Source organism: Zootermopsis nevadensis, unplaced genomic scaffold, assembly GCF_977971745.1.
Source record: "Zootermopsis nevadensis isolate Lab colony 2312 unplaced genomic scaffold, Znev_1.0 Znev_ptg000002l, whole genome shotgun sequence".
Taxonomy (NCBI): domain Eukaryota; kingdom Metazoa; phylum Arthropoda; class Insecta; order Blattodea; family Termopsidae; genus Zootermopsis; species Zootermopsis nevadensis.
This window is the reverse complement of record NW_028259134.1, coordinates 10,940,549-10,959,668: the sequence shown is the minus strand read 5'-3', so window position 1 is coordinate 10,959,668 and position 19,120 is coordinate 10,940,549. Positions and strand designations below refer to the sequence as shown.

General features: G+C 40.0%; 1 protein-coding gene across 2 annotated transcripts in view; it reads left to right on the top strand.

The window, feature by feature from the left end:
• The first annotated feature begins 788 nt into the window (after positions 1–788).
• Positions 789–19,120, top strand: part of Teh1 (tipE homolog 1 phospholipid transfer protein) — a 52,920-nt gene continuing 34,588 nt past the window's right edge. Inside the window, exons 1-2 of one of the 2 annotated variants that reach the window (XM_022072037.2) lie at positions 789–1,287; positions 1,983–3,089. In XM_022072037.2, coding sequence (XP_021927729.2) covers positions 2,266–3,089 — 824 coding nt within the window. In that variant the 5' untranslated portion in view covers positions 789–1,287; positions 1,983–2,265. Of the gene's footprint in view, positions 3,090–3,212; positions 5,538–19,120 lie in introns of those variants that run through there. The other variant, XM_022072038.2, reaches the window with a different exon arrangement.

Here is a 19,120-nt window from a genome sequence, read left to right as displayed (position 1 = left end):
TTATTATGAACGTGAAGAAGGACTGAAGTTCGTTCGCAAGTATATCCTTATTTGTTAGCAAATCGTTGTGACAAGATCTGATGTGGCTGATTTCCATTCGTTTAAACTTCTACATGATATGTTCGCTCCTTTGCCGCATTGGTATGTTTTAACGTACAAAGGAGTTTCACGAATGTTTGCAACCACACATTAAATTGTGCGTCTCATTGTACATATGGGATCTTGTTGGTTATTAACTCGTTATCGTTGTTGCTTTCAAATAATGTTTGAATTTTTTAAGCAGCCGACATTGGCCTCACCTTGAAATAATTAGTAACTGTTTTAATTATTTTCTGAGTCGCGTTTCATACCAAGCTGAACGCGCATTTGATGGAAAGTTCGTAGTTCCGGTTCATCAGACAAATGCGACTGGTGTTTTCGTGATTTTTGTCATATACCGAAACAGGACAACGCTTGCATGTAAGACGCAGTAACTCCATAATACTCATTCATAAGAAACAACTAATTTTATGGTTGTTTCTGTTACGTTGTTATTTAAACAGTATCATTCAATGGCCTATTTGTGTGTTGTACGAGGTCTTACCAGAAGTTACTATGCGTGCAAGGGGTTTAATCTTTTCTGGAATGTGTAGTGTTTTCTTAGGCCTGCTCTAGTTTGGTCGCTGATGACAATGCGATGCACTGATGATAATCTTACCTGCTGTTCAGTGACTAAAGGTGGGGGTGGGGTGGGGGGGGGGGGGGGAACAACGCTTGCGCCGTCTATCTCGTTGAGGCACCGAGGGCGCGGCGCAGCGCGAGTGACAGGGCGGTTTCAGTTGGTTATCAGCTGGTCGAACGGACGTGGCAACGGTGTGTACGACTAACCACCCAGACCTCGTAGGGTCTGTCAGCCTGTGATGGCGACTTTCCACTTGGCACAACTTCAACCGTGGCGACTACAACCACCATTTCGATAGCCAACAAACAAGCCGTCGGTCTCCATTCATTCCACATAAAACAACGCTACAACTCCAATACATGAATGAGAAGTCTTTCTTTTGTTTCTTCAAACCATATACGAGTAGTGGATTACCATGGTGATTTGTTGCCAGTCGTCTTTTATATGCACAGAGAAGTTTTGTAGTTTCGTAAAATATGTTCATTCTGTTTCAACTCTAGGTTACAGGCTTGTATATAACAGGATTTTCGTCAATAATAGCATACATTAATTGTTTTTGAAGTCCAAAATATACAAATGGAACATTTTGCAGGAGTTTTGTAGACACTACACAACAACAGCAGATGGTTTGTAATAGGAACAAAACTGTTCTTTTGTTTTAAACACGACTAATTGGATAGATTTTCAGTCAAAAAATTGTGTGAATTTGATGCAAAGTGTTTTGTTTTGAACCTACACTGTGAGGTAAAGTATCTCATGTGTGGAAATGACATTACCTTGCGAATCGAGTGACGTACATGCTACCGGAAATGCCTTTTTCGTTGGGGTGTGTGGTAACTTCCTGTCGTTGATTCATCAGTCAGCATTATTACCTATCTTATGTTGGTTTTATTTTGGCATATTTTGAGGTATATGTCTTATTTCATAGGCGTGGTTCTATCCTAGCCTCTGATCTGATTCTTGTAGCAAAGTTTGAACACATCAAGAATCATTTTGTTTCTTTAGAAAGTATTTCGTTTCGGTCTCAGCTGAACATCATCAATTTTAGAACTAAATATGGAAGAAAAAAAATAGTTTTACGGCCTTGTCATCAGTAATGCTCATTAGTTTATGCATCTGTGCCTTATTTCATCAGTCATAAGATATACAGTGCATGCTGACTACTATTACTTTGCTTCATTCTGTTCAGATAATTGAATGTCGTCTTAGGCCCACATCCGAACAGTCACATCATACATAGGTCAAAGCTTCTACTAATATCGTCATAGTTTTCCATTAACAGCAACTGTGATATCCTCTGCATTGCTTCTTCATTTCACAGGCCGAGGTGGAAATTATTCCGCCATTGTCTCCAAAGATATCCATTCTCATGTGAAACAAATTGTAGATTATTATTTGGAAGTGATTTGTCAGTCTTCAGTTCGATGACAACATTTAATATTTGCTAGACGCCGGTGCGAAGTGTTAGTTTGTTTCTGAAAGTTGCCCATACAATCGGGTCAGTTATGAACTGCGTTTCGTTTGACGTGGTACCGGAGACACTTTGACTCAGACAGACGTGAAGGTCCTTGCAGCAGAAGCGTGTCTTCCGGTTGGATTTGACCATGAGGAGCAGTAGCTCGGAGCTGCTCCTGGACCAACAACAGGAAATCAGGAAGAGGAAACTGCTGGAACTGGCTCAACCGAAGAAGAAGAAGGCACCGAAAAGGACATGTCGGGAAAGGGTGTGGTTCTACACAACATCCTTCCTAGCCATGACTGCAGTGGGAGGAGGATCTGCACTGCTCTTCCTTGTGCCGTTGTATGTGGACCCTGCCATATCCACTCTGGCGGCAGACTTTGTTTCCGAACCTGTAAAGTGCGTGACCACAAGGAGGGAAGATCTGTGTGGCATTTTCAATTGTACTTGGAGTTCCTGTCGGGAAGGTTGCACCAGCGATATGTACAGTTGCACTCACATATATGTCATGTATTCCACCGCGCCCTACTATACGAAAAACGCAACATTGATACCACAGAGTGACGACGACGACGACGACGGCAACTCCTCTTCAACCGTCTCGCCTTCCTCCGTACCGACCTCAACGACGCAATCTGGAGAGAACTTCACTGAAGAAGCAGTTCTGCTTGTGAACATCAAGGGGTGCGGTTATCCTCCTGAGGTTGACTGCGAGAATTTTACCACGATATACGGCAGAGAAAACGCTGAGTTTCCCTGTTTTTACTCCCGTGGGAACAGAACCGTGGTTCTTATCCATTACAACCGGGAGGAACACGTGCAGGTGATAATCCACTATTTTGCTGTGCCGTTCATCGTGACCTTGGTAACGTCGGTAGTGCTCTGCGTCATGTATTGCGACTGTCGGTGTGGCACCGAGCGATCTCACAGGAGAAGACGCACGAGGCGGTGTGCAGTCGAAGACGCCAGGTAAGTTGTTAAACGGTTCTCTGCTTCATGTTCATACTGCAATCTTCATGTGCGACAAATAATCTATCTTTTGCTGCTAGAATAAAGGATTTATTTAGTTTGTTTAACGATATTTTTCAACAGAAAAAATTGCTTAGCACCAAACAGCAGATGAACCAAGAAGGGCGTAGAATGAGCTGGTAGCGAACAATAACACGGTACTATCCCAGGATTTTCCTGGAGAGTCTGAGGAAAGTGAAACCTCAGAATATCCGACTTCCGGGCCGAGAATAGAATCCGACACCAGCAGTGGTAAACTCACGTCAAGTTGCGACGTTTCGTAATTAAAAAGTTAGTCGGAAAGAACATGGGGTGTTTACTTTGAAATAGAATCTTCAAATTGACCTCTTCGAACTATTAAAAAAAATGCATCTTTTTAAGGCCTCGGGAGGATTTTACCTCTCTTACCGCGCGGATCCAAGTCATCAGCACAGTATTGCTTGCTTGCTACCTCCTAAGCTCTGATTATTTAGCTGTCTTCACGCGCCAGGGCTCCGCTGTTCGTGTTGCAACGATTTACGAGTGTACGCTGACCTTGAAGCATGCAATTTAGTGAAAGCTAATGTGCAGGACGTAAATTGTTCACAGTAAAGTGTCGGTTCAGAGACAATCAGAATGGAATTCGATATCATTTACGAAAGAAACACAATATTTATGCAAGAGCATTATCGGACGATACAGGCCTACTACTTCTGTGGAATCAATTGTGGTGTGTAAACTTATGTTAAAACCTAGAAGATTTCGACATATTCACCGCTGTGACAACCTGAAATGTTTTCTTTCAATTAAACAGATATGAGGTTGTAACCCTTGATTTGCTGTTATAAATAACCGGATTTGTAGCCATAGTCTCATAATGGAAATAAGCAAGTCCTCTGCTAGAGTATCCCTCTAAAACCTTATTGTAAGTGCACATTCCAATTGATTTAACAGTCAGTAAATCTGTATTTTGTATTTATGGGTTTCATACTATTGTCACTCTAACAGCGATCATATTTTCCAAACAGTATTAACAAGTTTATTGTGTAGCGGAAAATTACTGTTTTACATGAGGTAGGGGTTGAATTCTTCGGCGTCAAGCGTTTGAACCTCTCGTCAAAATTTACGGACGTAGGAGTGAGATTTTTGTGAGCGACCTGTGTTTATTGCCAACGTCTCTTGATTAATGCAACAAACACAGTTCAGTCGATTTTAAACCCATTGACACTCAATTTAAAACTCCTGATGTTGGTGTTACAGTGTTAATTTAGTTTAAATTGAATCGTTTTTAAAGACAGCTCCCAGTTATAAAACACATTCGGCTGTGAATGCGGTTTTTTAGTGTCACTTCAGATTTAGGTATACTCTAATTTGCGTCGTAGTTGCTTTGCTGACACACAGAATACTACCATACACTCATTAAAGTGAGGGTTGTGTTCCCGAGTGGATATTTAACATTAAACTTCGATAATTGTGTCGAAGTCTAAAGGTTTTTGACAGTGGTGCGTTAAAACATGTAAAAAAAATTCTCTCGGAGTTTGTCCATCATCTTAAATTAAAACGAAGTGTTGGAAGCAGAATGCAGTTTCCAAGACGCTGTTTTATTGTTTTATAACTTAAGATAATGGTCATAGTCCAAAAGAACAACTTTACACATTGGTGATTATGATCTTTATTCTTAATCCGAAATGGAAATAAAATTGTAATAATAAAAACAGTTTTCTGATGAGCGATAAATCGATCCTCGAGTCTAATTGGTTTAGTAGAACCGAATGGTACAGTGATTGATAATGATGAGTTTGAAAAGATGTGGAAGAGATATTTCGTGATTTATTTCAAGGTAGCCTTTTATCTTAGCACTCGTATGTCTCATGAAAGCCATGATGAATTTCATCAGTATATCTGGTCTGCGAACCGTGATTGAACCCAGTGAGTCCTGAGCAGGAGTTATAACATCACAGATACGGCGTTCAGTCTGTGGTGGTTGATTTGTCATTAGTGTAGTTTTCTCTAGTCACTTCGGAAGAAATTAACTATATATCTTTAGTTAGATGTGCAGTTATTCCTTGGTTCATATGATGGACCAGTGAAGTCGTGTTGGGTAGGAGAAACAAGACCATTTTTCTGGGAAGTCACTCAGTTTCTTAGGGTGACTGGCATCATTATCGAGAAGCAGCGTATCCACCGAAACAGTCACGTGCGGGCAACCTCGAAACTGAATGCTTGTGTGCTGATACCCGTCGCTTAAAAAGGATGTGTCGCTAAGAACGAATGTAGCTCAGACCGAAGACTTGTGAACTGGAGTTTATCTTTATTAAAGAATCACATTGATTTTAATTAAACTTCATATTTGTGGCAATATTACAAATTGTAAACAAATCATTTTGTGCAAAGTCATAACTGTATGTACCACCTTATTTAAATTTAGTAAATCTGCATTTTTTTCAGAGTGTGATTATAATTTTCATGTGATTCTCAGTATAAACAGCTATTATATTCTTATGCACCATCCATATAAAGTAAGTAAAGTAAAGTTTGTCCCACTATACGCCATGTAGGCGTTTGGGGTAAGTGGAGGTATAGCTCCTCTCTTCCTTGACCTCGGCACTAGATGGGAGGTGAGTGGTCAGCATCACGCCCCGGCCGGCTTTACCCCCGGGGAAAGGATCCCGGTACCCATTGTAGAGGAGGCTGGGTGGGCCCCAGAGCCGGTCTGGACGCAGAGGCTAGAGGAAAAATTCTCTGCCTCCGTCGGGGTATCCATATATTTATCCTTATAATGGAAATGCATTATTTCCTTTAAGCTACAAACTGAATTTACATATATTATTTAGATTAACTTTGTACCTCAAAGAGTTACTAAATCTACAGAAGCTTCCGGTTGAGTTAGCGTGTGTTCCAGACACTTCATTCTGCAAATAGTCTTTCGTTCTACACAGGTTTTGTGGTTGGAGGCTCGGCGTCCTGCATCCTTTACTTACACGAATTCCTTCAGCATTCCGCACTTTTTACGCGAAAGTTAAATTGTTCGGAGCATCGTTGTACAGTTAGACCGCAGTGACGTCATCTTGTATTATTCGCACCGACAGAGGGCACCGTGTCTGACAGCGGCCATTAACAAACAAATTGAATTGTGTGTGGCAGAACATCAGAATGCTGTCTAAATTTACTGGCATAGGGAAACGGACGTAATTACCATCTGGCTTCTATTAAACATATGAGAGAAAAAATTCGTCTAGGGAGATAAGGGCATGGGCAGAATATGTTCCCAAAATTATTGAAAGAAGCAAGTTCCTACGTCGAAATAGGTGTTCTTCACCGGGCCATGAGTTGAATTGTAACAGTTTTTTTATAACTTTGTTTTTAGTACGAAGGATACTTTAGAGCAGGGTGCTGCTGGATGTATAACGTGGGTGAGACTGGAAATGCATGCAGAATTTTAGCCGGAAAACCTGAAGGGAAGTGACAACATTAAAGATGAATATGAAAATATTCGACAATTTCCCAAGAAGAGCTTCGTCGCGTATTTCGAAACATGTTAACGAGATGTGAAACTTGCTTGCAAGCACAAGGAAGTCACTTTGAACATCTTTTGTGATTTAAGGTAAGAACATTTAATGTAATAACATGTATTAGTGACGAGAAATATTCGTAGTTCTCTGTTACTAGCGGCACCGAAACTGACTCGCCCGTGACTCACGCGTACAAGTCCCGCCCACGTCAACAGCGCCGTCCGACAACGCAATGCAAGCACGACCGCAGGCTCATAAATTGTAGACCCAGTAGTTTCCGAATATGACTGAGAATGACCGAATCTGACAATGTAGAACCACTGCTTTTTCCGACTGATTCCCGTATCTCAAACAAATTCCTCGCTTCTTATTGCCCTGATGACTATTTTTGAAATGTGGTGTTTCTCTGAAACAAAATTCTGATTTAGCACAATCCCACAATTCTAAATGAGATACGTTTCACAAAAGAATGAGTGCTATTTGTAGTATACAGAGAGGAGCTGGTGACGATATCTTTTAGGGTTTTGACTGTGATGCTTGAACTCGCGAAAAGTTTAATTGCTGAAGTCCGACTGTCTTCTTAGAAGCAAATGCTAATGACTGGATTTTAACTGTTCGTTAATTCTACAGAAACTTGATAAACCCACGCAATAGATTTTATAAGCTAACCTTTGGAATCCCAGAAGTTTATCTAAATATTATTTAAACATTCAGTTCTTGCATCAAAGAAAACACAGCACCTATGGGTGAGATCAGAGGTTCTCACGGCTACGAGTATGATTATAACCAGAGTGATGACCACTCTGAAGACGAATATATTATGTTTTTCAGAAATTGCGGTCAATATCTGCTAGGATACACTACATTCAAAGGGCAGACATCTTCACAACACCTGCCCATTACAAGGTTCGGTCGGTTAATGTTGTTCGTACTGAGAACAATTTTAAACCCACAAATACACTCTGTGGACAAAATGCATAGTTAGATTGTATTAAAGCGCGTGTAGAAGGTGGGTGGTGGAGCGTCGTTCATTCTGCTACGTGGCGAGTTTACAGTTGATAAAATGGAGCGTTCCGGCACGGCACGTCGGATGAAACGGTATGTCGTACAAACGAAGGTCGGATAATCGGGACTGTGCTGTACCTACAATAAATGATGCAAGTAGGTATGTTTATCTTGGCTTACCTAGTACCTCCCTATGCTGGAGATGCGGCTTCGAGGCATGATCTTTGTTTGAGCTTTATGAAGGACTGTCGTTTCGTTCCGAAGTTAATGGGTGACACTTGCAGAATTGGTTGTGACGGAGAAGTGACATGATAAAGTGAGGAAACAAGTTACAAGGTTGTGAGGAGTGAGAAAACAAAAGGTAATATGCAACGAGAAAGTTTCATTCACTTATGTAATCGTTTTTCCCTTTTTGTTACACGTGTCAAGTGCCACTTCATTAACCCAGTACTGAAGAAGGGCATATTTCCGGGGAGACGAGTAGATTTAATATTCAGCACATGTTATGACCTAGACGTAGTAAAAACAAATGGTCGTGATTTGTAGGAGACAGGAAAGAGAAAATTGTTTAGAAACGTGATTGTGGCATGATTAAGGTTTGACCCAGTTCGTATTATTTATCCAAAATTATCAACACACTTTCCTCATCGCGTGTCTATAGAGTGCATGTCGTCATCTGTCAACAGTTTACGTGTTTTGTTTCTCTGAGCTTGTAAATTTTAGTACCTTCTCTTTATAAATCTAGTTTTAAAAATCATATTTTCAGCTGTTCTTAGACTTTTTAAGAAAGATGCTGCCCCGTGGAGTCAGTGAGTTAGCTTTTGTTGTTACAGGGTTTCGTGTCTTTTTGCAATTTTTGTATATCAACACACGCAGAATTTTATAATTTCTGTTTTCAGGAATGGGCATTATCGAATGTTATAGGTTTATTAAACTTTCTGCAAATATTTTTAATTGCCATCTTGAAAGTGAATGTTAATGCGCGAAGTAGCATATGTTTCATCCCAATCAAAATTTTATTTTAAGCTATGAAGTTTAAATACAATCATTAACTAAATATTTATGTCGATTTTGGTCTTCTGGGAATTAATGGAACCCTGAAGAAGGAAATAGCGTATTTCTCCTAAACATCAGTATCACCTACAAGTCCACATGGCGTTACTACCCAGAAGACCAACATCGAAATCTTTACCAGCATGAGAACCTGACGGCTCAGTCAGTCCCATCTATTCAAAACTATTTCTGTAGTTTTCCTCCGGTTAGCGTGTGTCTAGGATAATTTGCCATTTCAAATTACATTATTTAAACAATATTTGTAAGCATCTTTTTTCTGTGTCTGCTGTGTTTTCGGTTTATCCAGGCTTCCTGATTCTAACTATATCAGTTTTAGATGAAGACATATGAGTCTCAGTTTAACAATTTTCATCTGGATTTGTTCCCGAAAGTGTCCGCACAGTATCAGAGACCTGGGGGCATTTGCTGTAGCCGTAAAGGCAGTACGCAGCATACAGCTGGACAAGATCAACTGACCTTTCGCATGCGGGGATGTCATACGCCACCCACAAAAGAAGCAAGCAGTTTAATTGTCTCTTCCTGTAGAAACACGATGTGGGCATATATTGAGGTCACAGAATTCAATGGCGCACCAGCTGGTTGCTTAGAAACGCAACGAACGTGACCCGAGGGAGAAATACTCACATTTCATGTTCTAATGCGAATTCGTGTAATGGTGGTATCCCGTGGGTTACGTAGGTTTCATAAAGTACTCATTTCTTGCACTTGAAATTTTTATGTTTTGATCTTTTAATGTATCTGATGTTACATATAAGACAGTTAAGTCAAGACAAGACATGGTTGCATCCTGTAAACCGGTCTGTGAACAGATCTGTAATAGCTCGGTCCACCGGTGTGAGGTGATTGTTTTAGTACAATTTTCGTCTAGAATAAAATAAATTGATTTGAAATGCTTTCCCATTCGTCTTGCCACATGCCATGTGGACAGCAGTTTTCCATAGGGGTGAACGTGCTCCTGTGGCCTAAAATGTCGCCAAATTTGAAAGCTAAGACATACCAAATTTCAAATGACCATTGATTCATTAATTGTGGCCAACAAACCAGAAGCAAAACACATGCTTCGTCTTGCTGCCGTTCTGCAAAAATATAAGTTCCTCATCGTCACGTCATTCGACATTAAGTGGCGCTAGTGTCGCTTTCACTTAAAAAAGTCACATTTTTACCATATTGGTGTAAAAACATACTACGTTTGCACTTTCTGTAATAGCATGAAGTACATACGACACTTTATGAAACTCCATCTGATGGTTCCACGTTATGATGAATACGTAAGCGGAAACGTTGATACCACAAAATTCGGTAAGAATACAAATAAATTATTTACAGGGAATTTAATGCTCGTACGTTATCGATTTAAATGACGTCATAGCTCAATGCATCATCGTCAGTTAAGTTATTACTCGAGCAACGAATGTTGTAAAAAGTTGTTGACAGATTTAACACAATTTATGAAATCTTCTTACTTTATAGGCAATAAATAAATGTAATTCTGACGATGACCGTCGTCTGGTTTGTTGCGCCGTTTATTCTGATAAAGTTTACCGACGGATCAGATTTGCTTGCTGCCTCCATCACCAGGGCGATGATGGAAGCAAGAATAATATCTGAGACGTCGTTAAACATCTACCTGAAAGCACTACGCAACATCCCAGAAGATAGTCATTTTAATAATCAACGCCGTCAGAACCTGAAATCTCACCAGTTCTATCGGATATGCTGTGTATATTAGGCGTCGTAGTTCATAACGTTGACAGGGTGACATTCTGATGGAAAAGAGTTTTTAACGATGTTAGCCTCAAGAAGGTTGAGTTTCCTGCAACTAAACGACGTGGACCTCCACAATCCAAATTTTATCACGTGATTAAACCGTGTTCATGGAGTAGAATCAGACGTCCGTCGCATGATCGGGGAGAAGACGGAATGCTTTTGTAACTGCAACTGTTAGCGCTTGACAATTGTTTGTTTAGGCCATTCAGCTGTCAGACATGCTTGCTTTGTCAGTTCCTCGTTTCGGTTTTGTTGACATCACAGAACTGGGAGAAGGTACACAATTTGCATGTCATGGAAGCTGTCCAGAATATACCGTGCTTAACCCTAGATAAAGAGAGTTACGCTGTTTTAATGACGTTATTTCTGTGTTAGCACGATTTCGGTAATGAAAAAGTTCCTTTTTGCGTTTCTCAGTTAATTTCGGTAATCACTCGTACTTGTACTTTGATTTTCTTTGTTTATCGTCAGTCAGTATCAGGTGTGTTAAAATTGTGCTCAGCTAAAATATAATATATGTCGTGCTCGGTACTGTGTTCAGACATCGTAATAACTCGTTCCTGGGCCAATATTTTATTTTGTAAGACAAATGTAGATTAGTACTATATTTTGAATAAATAAACAATCAAATATACAAAATTCTGAGAAAATGGCTGATTAAGGTGATTTTTAAGGTTCTTACGGTGCCGAGTATAAAAATGGTGGTATTCTGGAATGTTGAGCTGTGTAGCACGTTAGAAATTTACCGACGTTTCAGAATCTTTGCCCTAATGAAGCAGACATCAAGCATCTCTAAAAGTCAGTAAAGGTCTACGATACCACACGGCGCAAAATGATAGAGGACAGTCATTTTCAAAAACATGAAAGTTTTATGTACCCAAATGCACATATTTGTTACTCTTATATTAATTTACTTTACCTACAGGGTGTAAGGATATGGATTGGGCACAGACTGGTTGTTTATACGTATATTAAAACGTACATTATATCGATCAGTGTAGAGAATTCTGAGGTTCCTAGGTTATTTATTGATATTGTTCATCAGCAGATGTTGCGAGGATATTAGTCGCGAATAAGATAATGCAGATAAGTTAAAGGCGGCTCGTTGTGTGTTGTTCCTTGGCTCTACAACTGATTTGTGGGTCTTCGCCGCCTCCTATTTGGAGGTTTTTTAGACTTGGTTCTTATGTATTTCAGGGCAAATCTTACGTTCTCCTTGGAGGTAATGGGAAAATCCACGGAGGTGTCCCTGCCGAGATTCTCACAAACTCCCTCCCAAATGCCGAGAGCGTTATTACTACAGCAACGTGCTTAGTAATTATTACTGATGTGTTTGTCTACACATTTCCAAGCTAGGAGCTGTGCACGCATTACTCAGGAACAGTGTATGCCCATGATCCTGTTTCGACCAGGAAATTGTGCTTCCGGAACTCAGATAAGCCGACGCCTTGGCAGATCTATCCGTGATCATGTCGGCCCTTTCAAGGGAGGGATTAAATTTTCAAGTTTCTACTAAACCACTGTAATTGTTTAGACGCTGTTGTACGTTTAGAATGTGTGAACTGGTAAAGTCATTCTCGTTACAAAGAGATCTTGGCAGGGCATAACGGCTCGGACGGGTTCCGTTATGAAGATCACGAGTAGGGAAAAATGCTGTCATAATGATAAATTTTGGTGTGTCATAAGAGTCCATTCTCGATTATCTACATGAGCAGCAGAAAAATGTTGATTATGCAAGTAAAATATCGGTTAAAACGGCAAACTGAGAAGTACGACATGCTGTACGACCTACGTAAATTATTCAGCTTTGAACCAAATGATACATATCAGTTGGTTTGTAAACATTTTCAACGTACTTTTATAGACTTATTTCGAAATTAAACGAATAATGTCTTCCAAGTGCCGGTCATAGTGGTCGCGCGGGCTTTGTGAGCTTTGACACTGGAACTGCGGGTTCGAATCTCACTCAATGCATGGATATTTGTCCACGTCTTTCTGTGTCGTGTTGTCCTGTATAGGTACAGGCCTAGAAAATGCCTACATAGATTAAGAAGGCCAAGGTCCTTCAAGGACTGTAAAGCCAGGAAAAGAAATAAATAAAAGTTTATTTATTACACATCAGTTGTGTTGGACATGTCTGAGGGAAACTTGATGTACACGACGTTTCGGAAATGGGCTTTACTGTCGTCTTTAAATGACTGGATTTTATAACATTGGCAGCTGTTTCTTGTATGTATCTTTATTTCAGAGCTTAGTGGTAGCTCTCTGGATAGAACTCGACACTATGCTTAGTAACCTTCGTGTTTGCTGTTTAAATTTTATTGGGTCATTATAGTGCTTCATGCAAATTTGTCATTTGAGTAGCTTCTTCATCAGATTTTAACGTCGAGGCTTGAAATGCATTTCAGGAATCCTTCCTCAACGTACCGAGCCTAGCGCATTTACACTTCCTTTGTGTTGCTGTAATTATTTTACTCTGGGATCTGCATTTATTAAACACACGGTAAAACTAGGAGATGTCAGATAATTTTTCTCCAGCCGCGTAATCTGTCAAATGTTTATGCAGCTCTGAGTTTAAAATCTTGCTCGTTACCTTCAAAAGTGCCTATAAAGAGAGAGAGAGAAAGACATGCACAAACTCAGGTTAACTAAAATTAGTTCTCAAAAGTAGAGGGCGGGTTCATTAAATCCTTGCGCTTAGAAACGAAATGAAGGGCGGCAACAGTGGAGATGGTACGAGTAGGAGGGGGTGTAAAACGAGGAGTACAAAAGGAAGTTTTACGGAGGGAATTAAAGAGGCAAAATGTAGACCGAAAACTGAAATTACACTCTTCATATTAAACACAAAATGCGGCCTTTAATATTTGTTTTACTTGAAGTCTTCCTGCAATAAACCGCGAGGTGTAAACTGTGAAATGCTGTCATAAATAGTGAAAACAGTCTGAGAGAAGAAGTGAATGCTGACATACTTTATATAAAATAAAAAAGCATCGTTTCTCATCACGTGAGCGTCGTCTCTTTAAACTTCTGGGCGTTGTCTCCTTAAACTTTCGGAAACTGTTCGTGTTGAGAAGTTATTTCGCCAAATGTCTTCTTCAGCTTTCACGGATTAGGCTGTATGACCACTTTCAATTCTAAGTTAACTTCTGAAACTATAAAAAAAAGTAAAGGTAAAGTTTGTCCCACTATACGCCATGTAGGCGTTTGGGGTGAGTGGAGGTATAGCTCCTACTCATTCTTGACCTCGGCACTAGATGGGGGTGAGTGGTCAGCATCACGCCCCGGCCGGCTTTTCCCCCGGGAAAGGACCCCGGTACCCATTGTAGAGGAGGCTGGGTGGGCCCCAGAGCCGGTCTGGACGCAGAGGCCAGAGGAAAAATCCTCTGGCCCCGTCGGGGTTCGAACCCCGGTCGTCCAGCCCGTAGCCAGTCACTATACTGACTGAGCTATCCCGGCTCAGCTTCTGAAACTGTATAACACTGAATAAAGGGGACAAGAGACGGATTCGAACTTACAATCGAGCGGTTCGAGACTGGGCGATGCCAGTGATCGATACTCAGATTGTTTCTGATTTAATTTATTTGGCACGCATTTAATTGTTATTCAGTAATTCTCGCATGGGTTTGCACTATTAATCCACTTCAAGACATAATTAATGCGTTTAACTCCACTGAGTAGACAACATTTTTCCAAGTCGATTAAATTTTTGTCAAAGTGGGAATTAAACAGCAGAATTGGCTGATACGTAACTTGACATTTTGTTTCCAGGTTCATGAACCACGGAACTGTTGTGTCCTAATCCTATTTTTATACTTCCTCAGCATTTACATTGAGACTTCTGGGAAGAGTGATATACAGTATGATCCAAAATTCTTCGAACAGAATAAATTTGTATTTAAATATAAACAGCAAACGCTCCCCATGCTTCGCCTAACGGTAATCTAGCGGCAGTGGCAAAATTCATCACACTCTTTTGCCATGCATTATTATTTTTAATTACATCATTAATTTTCTGAAAGGCTTTTGTGTGTGTGTGAGTCGGGATCATTAATTCTTGGACTATGTCCATTGTCTGTATTTTTAAAATGAACACAACGTTTCTGAAGCTAGATCTACTTTCGTCCTCAGGTTAAAAACGGGGAGAGTGGCGCATACTCAGATGGGTCTCGTAGAAAGAGCTAACCTCAATCGAAACATAGTGTTCATTTTAAAAGCACAGACGATGGACATAGTCCAAGAATTTATTTATCCCGATTGTAACACACCATCGTCACTACCCTTTAATGTGTTTGTGTGGCTTGGTAACGCTGATAAATAAAGAACGAAAGGAAATAAGGCGTAATTTCCTCTGTTTAACCCATTTTATGAGCGGAGTCCTTCTTGAAAAACCGATAATCTCCCAAGTGGTCAAATTACCATCGTGTGTGTGGGCGTGGGCATAGTGGACAAGTAAATTGAGATCTGTGGGGATTACAGTTTCAGCTTCATTAGAATTGTGTTGATTTTCAAAAATAAACAACTGTCAGAAAGTAAATTAATGTAATAACATACTTCTTTTTCCTGTCTTTTATACTTTGTTGGTCTGAATTAATGCAAATTTCCGGGTAGATAGATTTATATGCTTGAATGAAGACGCTGTAATTAAATCTGCAGCGTTTAATTAAAACCTGATTTCACAGAGACTACTTACAGGAAGTATGGATGATCGGGCGAATGATTAGTTTTCGGGCAAGACAGATTAATAAGAAGAAACGTTTCTCGATTATCTCCGAAGAGTACTGAGGGAACTCTGTTGTTACTTTAATAATTCAGTCCGTACCGCAAAGAAAACGTAACATTGCACCAGTACGAAGGGTAGTCTTTTGAATCTGTTAAGGAAAATAATCGTTTTTTACCCTGAGAATTATACGAAACAAAAAATGCAGACTTATAGATTGTCATGAACGTGGGACAGCGCTGTTGTTTAAAGGGTTAGTGAACAAGTTCAGCTTAAAACCTTTAAAAAGAAGCTGAGGATGAGGGAAGAAAAATTGTCCTCGCCGGTCTACTTAATACTTGGAGATACACGTCGTTTGGGTTGAGCTCCATGTAGGCTGTTTAAAATTTACCGGCGTTTCAGGGATCCTTGCTGCCTTCATACTTATGATGGAGGCAACAAGGATCTCTTGAATGTTTGTAAAATCTTACCATACTACACGGCGCTACAACCCAGAGGACAGCGATCTTCATACTCACCGCTCTTAGAACCTCACACATCTTACTCCTTAATATTTACTATTATCACGTAATGATGTGAGAATCTTGCAGGTTTCTGGTTATGCCATCTGGATTTCGACTATCTCCTTATTTTGTTTCACTTTCTTCTGTCTATTCTGTTTTCTTTCTTTCTTTCCTGTTGTCTCTGTCTTATAATATTCCATTTCCCTCCAGTCTCTGTTTTTTCTCCTGTGCCTTGTACGCCTGAGTTCAGTTGAGCGGAATTGTTGGGACCACTCCACGCCACTGTTTACCATCCTGTGTATTCCCGAAGGGAAGCCTGCATTGCCGACTGGTGTTTGTGCTTGAGAAAATCCTGCTTGTCTGATTGTCCTGATTGTGCCGACCCGGGCCTTCGATCACAGACAGTCGACCTCAATATTTTGTTCAGATAGCTACGACCTAGATTAACATGGAACCTGAACCACGGCAGAGGGCTAGTTTGTCTTTATCAGAAGTGATACAAAGCCGTACGAAAAAATTCTGAAGCACAAAGTTTTGAATTAGGTATTTTCAGCCTGTTTCAGCAAGTCTTAAAATACCATGCTGTGTATTCAACTAAGTCGCTAACATTTATAAAATTTTATATTTATTTTAATTATTAACTGAAACTGATAAATAAATACATTTATTCAATTTAATGGACTTATTTTATTTTTTTAGTGTTGCTTATATGCCGAGCTATTAGTGTTCTGAAGAATCTTTAAGGGTTGAACCTCATGTGATCTCCCTGCCCTTTCAGGGATCTCTCGATCAAGAGTATACAAATCGTTGTGTTTCGGGAATTGATCACTTGGTACGGACCGCAGTGAAAACACTAAATATAGTAGTTACAGTATACCGTAGGACTCCGTAGATTACGTATTGTTTGATACTCAAGCATGTGTAATCTTGCTGCCAGCCCTTCTCAGTGCATGATTCATAACGCGAGCAATTCAGTATCCAAATGATTCTCGATTACTGTGGTTTATTAATGTCGTTTGAACTTAAATTTACACATAATGACAGAGAATTAATAGTTTAGTCAGTTAATGGGTTTGATATATGATCAGCTGTACTGGTTGATCCCAGTTGTTAACGTGTTAAAAATCAATCAAAACTACAGGTAGTTTTAAAGTAACGTAAATAGTCAATGTTATAGGTGTCAATTCTTCTCATCAGGAGTAGAGCCCAGTATTTATGCCGCAGTTATTATGTCATCAGAGCCTTATCCATGAAAACGTCTTTCATTACGACAAGGACACAATTATCATTGGGTAGGACAGGTTTTGCGTTAGCCACCCAACGAATGGCGTTCTAACTGGTTCGTTACAACACTTTTAGAGAGTCATGCCATTCATAACTTGGGTTAGGCAAGCGACACTTTTCATTAACGTTTCTCTTATTTTTTCTCAGTCTCACAATGTGGATATAGGTTCTTGTTCTAGGCTACAATCGCCCCGTTTAAAATAATTTTTCACTAAAAATCAATGATCACAGGTGACTCGAAGATATGGAATAACATTATCTTAAACAGGAACAGTTTACGAAATGTACGCACAGTGCAACTATTCTGGCGCGCTCGCATACAGGTCGTCTTATGAACTGCCGGATGCTGTTCTCCGCTTTGAAATCAAATTGGAAATTGTCCCTTCCGCCAGGAGACCAGATTCCGAAACCATTTCCCTAACTTTCACATTATCAATGCTGTGCATCTTCCTGGCACTTTCGTATGCCCTACTATTACTATTATTATATGTTCTTTAAGCTTTAGCGTAAGCGGAAAACATCTCATGGGCAACTCCATGTCTTGTCTTTCGGCACACTCTTACAACTGCATGAATTACATTATTGTAAAAATGGTCTTGGATTCCACTATTGTCTTTGATATTGTTGTATTTGTATTTCCCTCGATATAAATTTCATGTGAATTTTATTTTATTTGTAGTGTTCTGTCTAACGACAGGTCCATATATTATGAACAGGATCCTTCCATCCTCTTCAGGTTGTCAGGGACCTGTTCATATATATACGTTCTTGGCAGATGATCCAGAAGTGGTTTGCCATTGCCTTCTTCTGCGTGAGTGTGAGTGGAGTAATTGTTGGGATGTCACGGAGAAACCGGGAAGCCCCCGGAGGAAAACTCCGTGTTGCCTAGACCACGGCCTTGCCCAACACAAGTTATAAATTCGGGCACCGCCGGGAATAGAACCCGGGACCCCAGGATTACAAGGCTAGTGTTCTGACCGCTAGACCACCGTGGCGGCTCGTGAATTTTATACAGTTCTTTTAATGTGTAATATCTTGAAACCTTACTTAACTATACGTTTAATATCCGTGTCTCCATTATGCTTCTTCAAACGTGAATCTCAACAGAATATCAGCACGTTTGGATTTCAAGACGCCATTGAAGCCCGTCTGATGTCAATAGACACCGGTGACAACAGAAGTTCCTCCTCTCCGCTCCCCAAAGTCATATTCTTCCTTAGGGGCAACATCTAGGATATGGCATATACTGCGCGTGCGTGGATGCAGAAAGAAGATTAAACTCTTTAAATCCGAGTGTGATCAGCAGCCAGAAGCGATTCGAGAAGACTAACGGCTCCCCAGCTGAGAAGCTGTGTTGCATAGACTCTGTCCGATTTAATAATGGCAAAGACGCTGTTCTCATGAAGCGGAACCTCTTGAACTCATTGGTAATGCATCGAATTCTGCAAAGGAACGGAACGGAACGGAACATGTTTCTGTAGTAAGGTCTAAAACGGAAATCGATAGGACACGACACTTATTAACTTATTAATGTAAAGGCACAAAAGTGATCGTGTGGGTCAGAGTAGCACGAAGGGGATCACCTTACCAATTTATGGATATAGTTTTTTTTGGAAGCTAATCTGTCACTAGGCTTATATGATATGAACACCATTATAAAACACCACTGTTTTCTGGAATGCCTGTAGGAATTTGTTCTCTGTGCAAATTTGCGTATTATTTAAAATATTCTAAAGCTGCGGTCCGAGGCAATTGTTCTTCTGAGTTTGTGCTATCGGATATGCAAAGTAGAAAACTCTTGATCTTATTTCCCAAACAGCGTGCAAACCCATAGTTAACAGCAAGCATGAACTTAAATCTGTAAGTTTCTACCAACATTTTAAGTATTACGCATCCTAAGATTCAACTTACGATGCTAGTTGTAACATTTCATTTATAATTAAAACACACTTGACGTTTAGCTATGTGTGATGTAGGTAATATTATCACGTGGTCAAAACTATGCAGACGGTAGGTATTTAGGCACATACATGGCCCATGTTAATAACGGAAATCATAATTTTTAAGTATTTTGTTGTCAGAAGTGGGTATTTCTGATACTTTTATAATTGTCGGGCGAATTAATTTCCTTGTTTCTAATTTAATTATAGA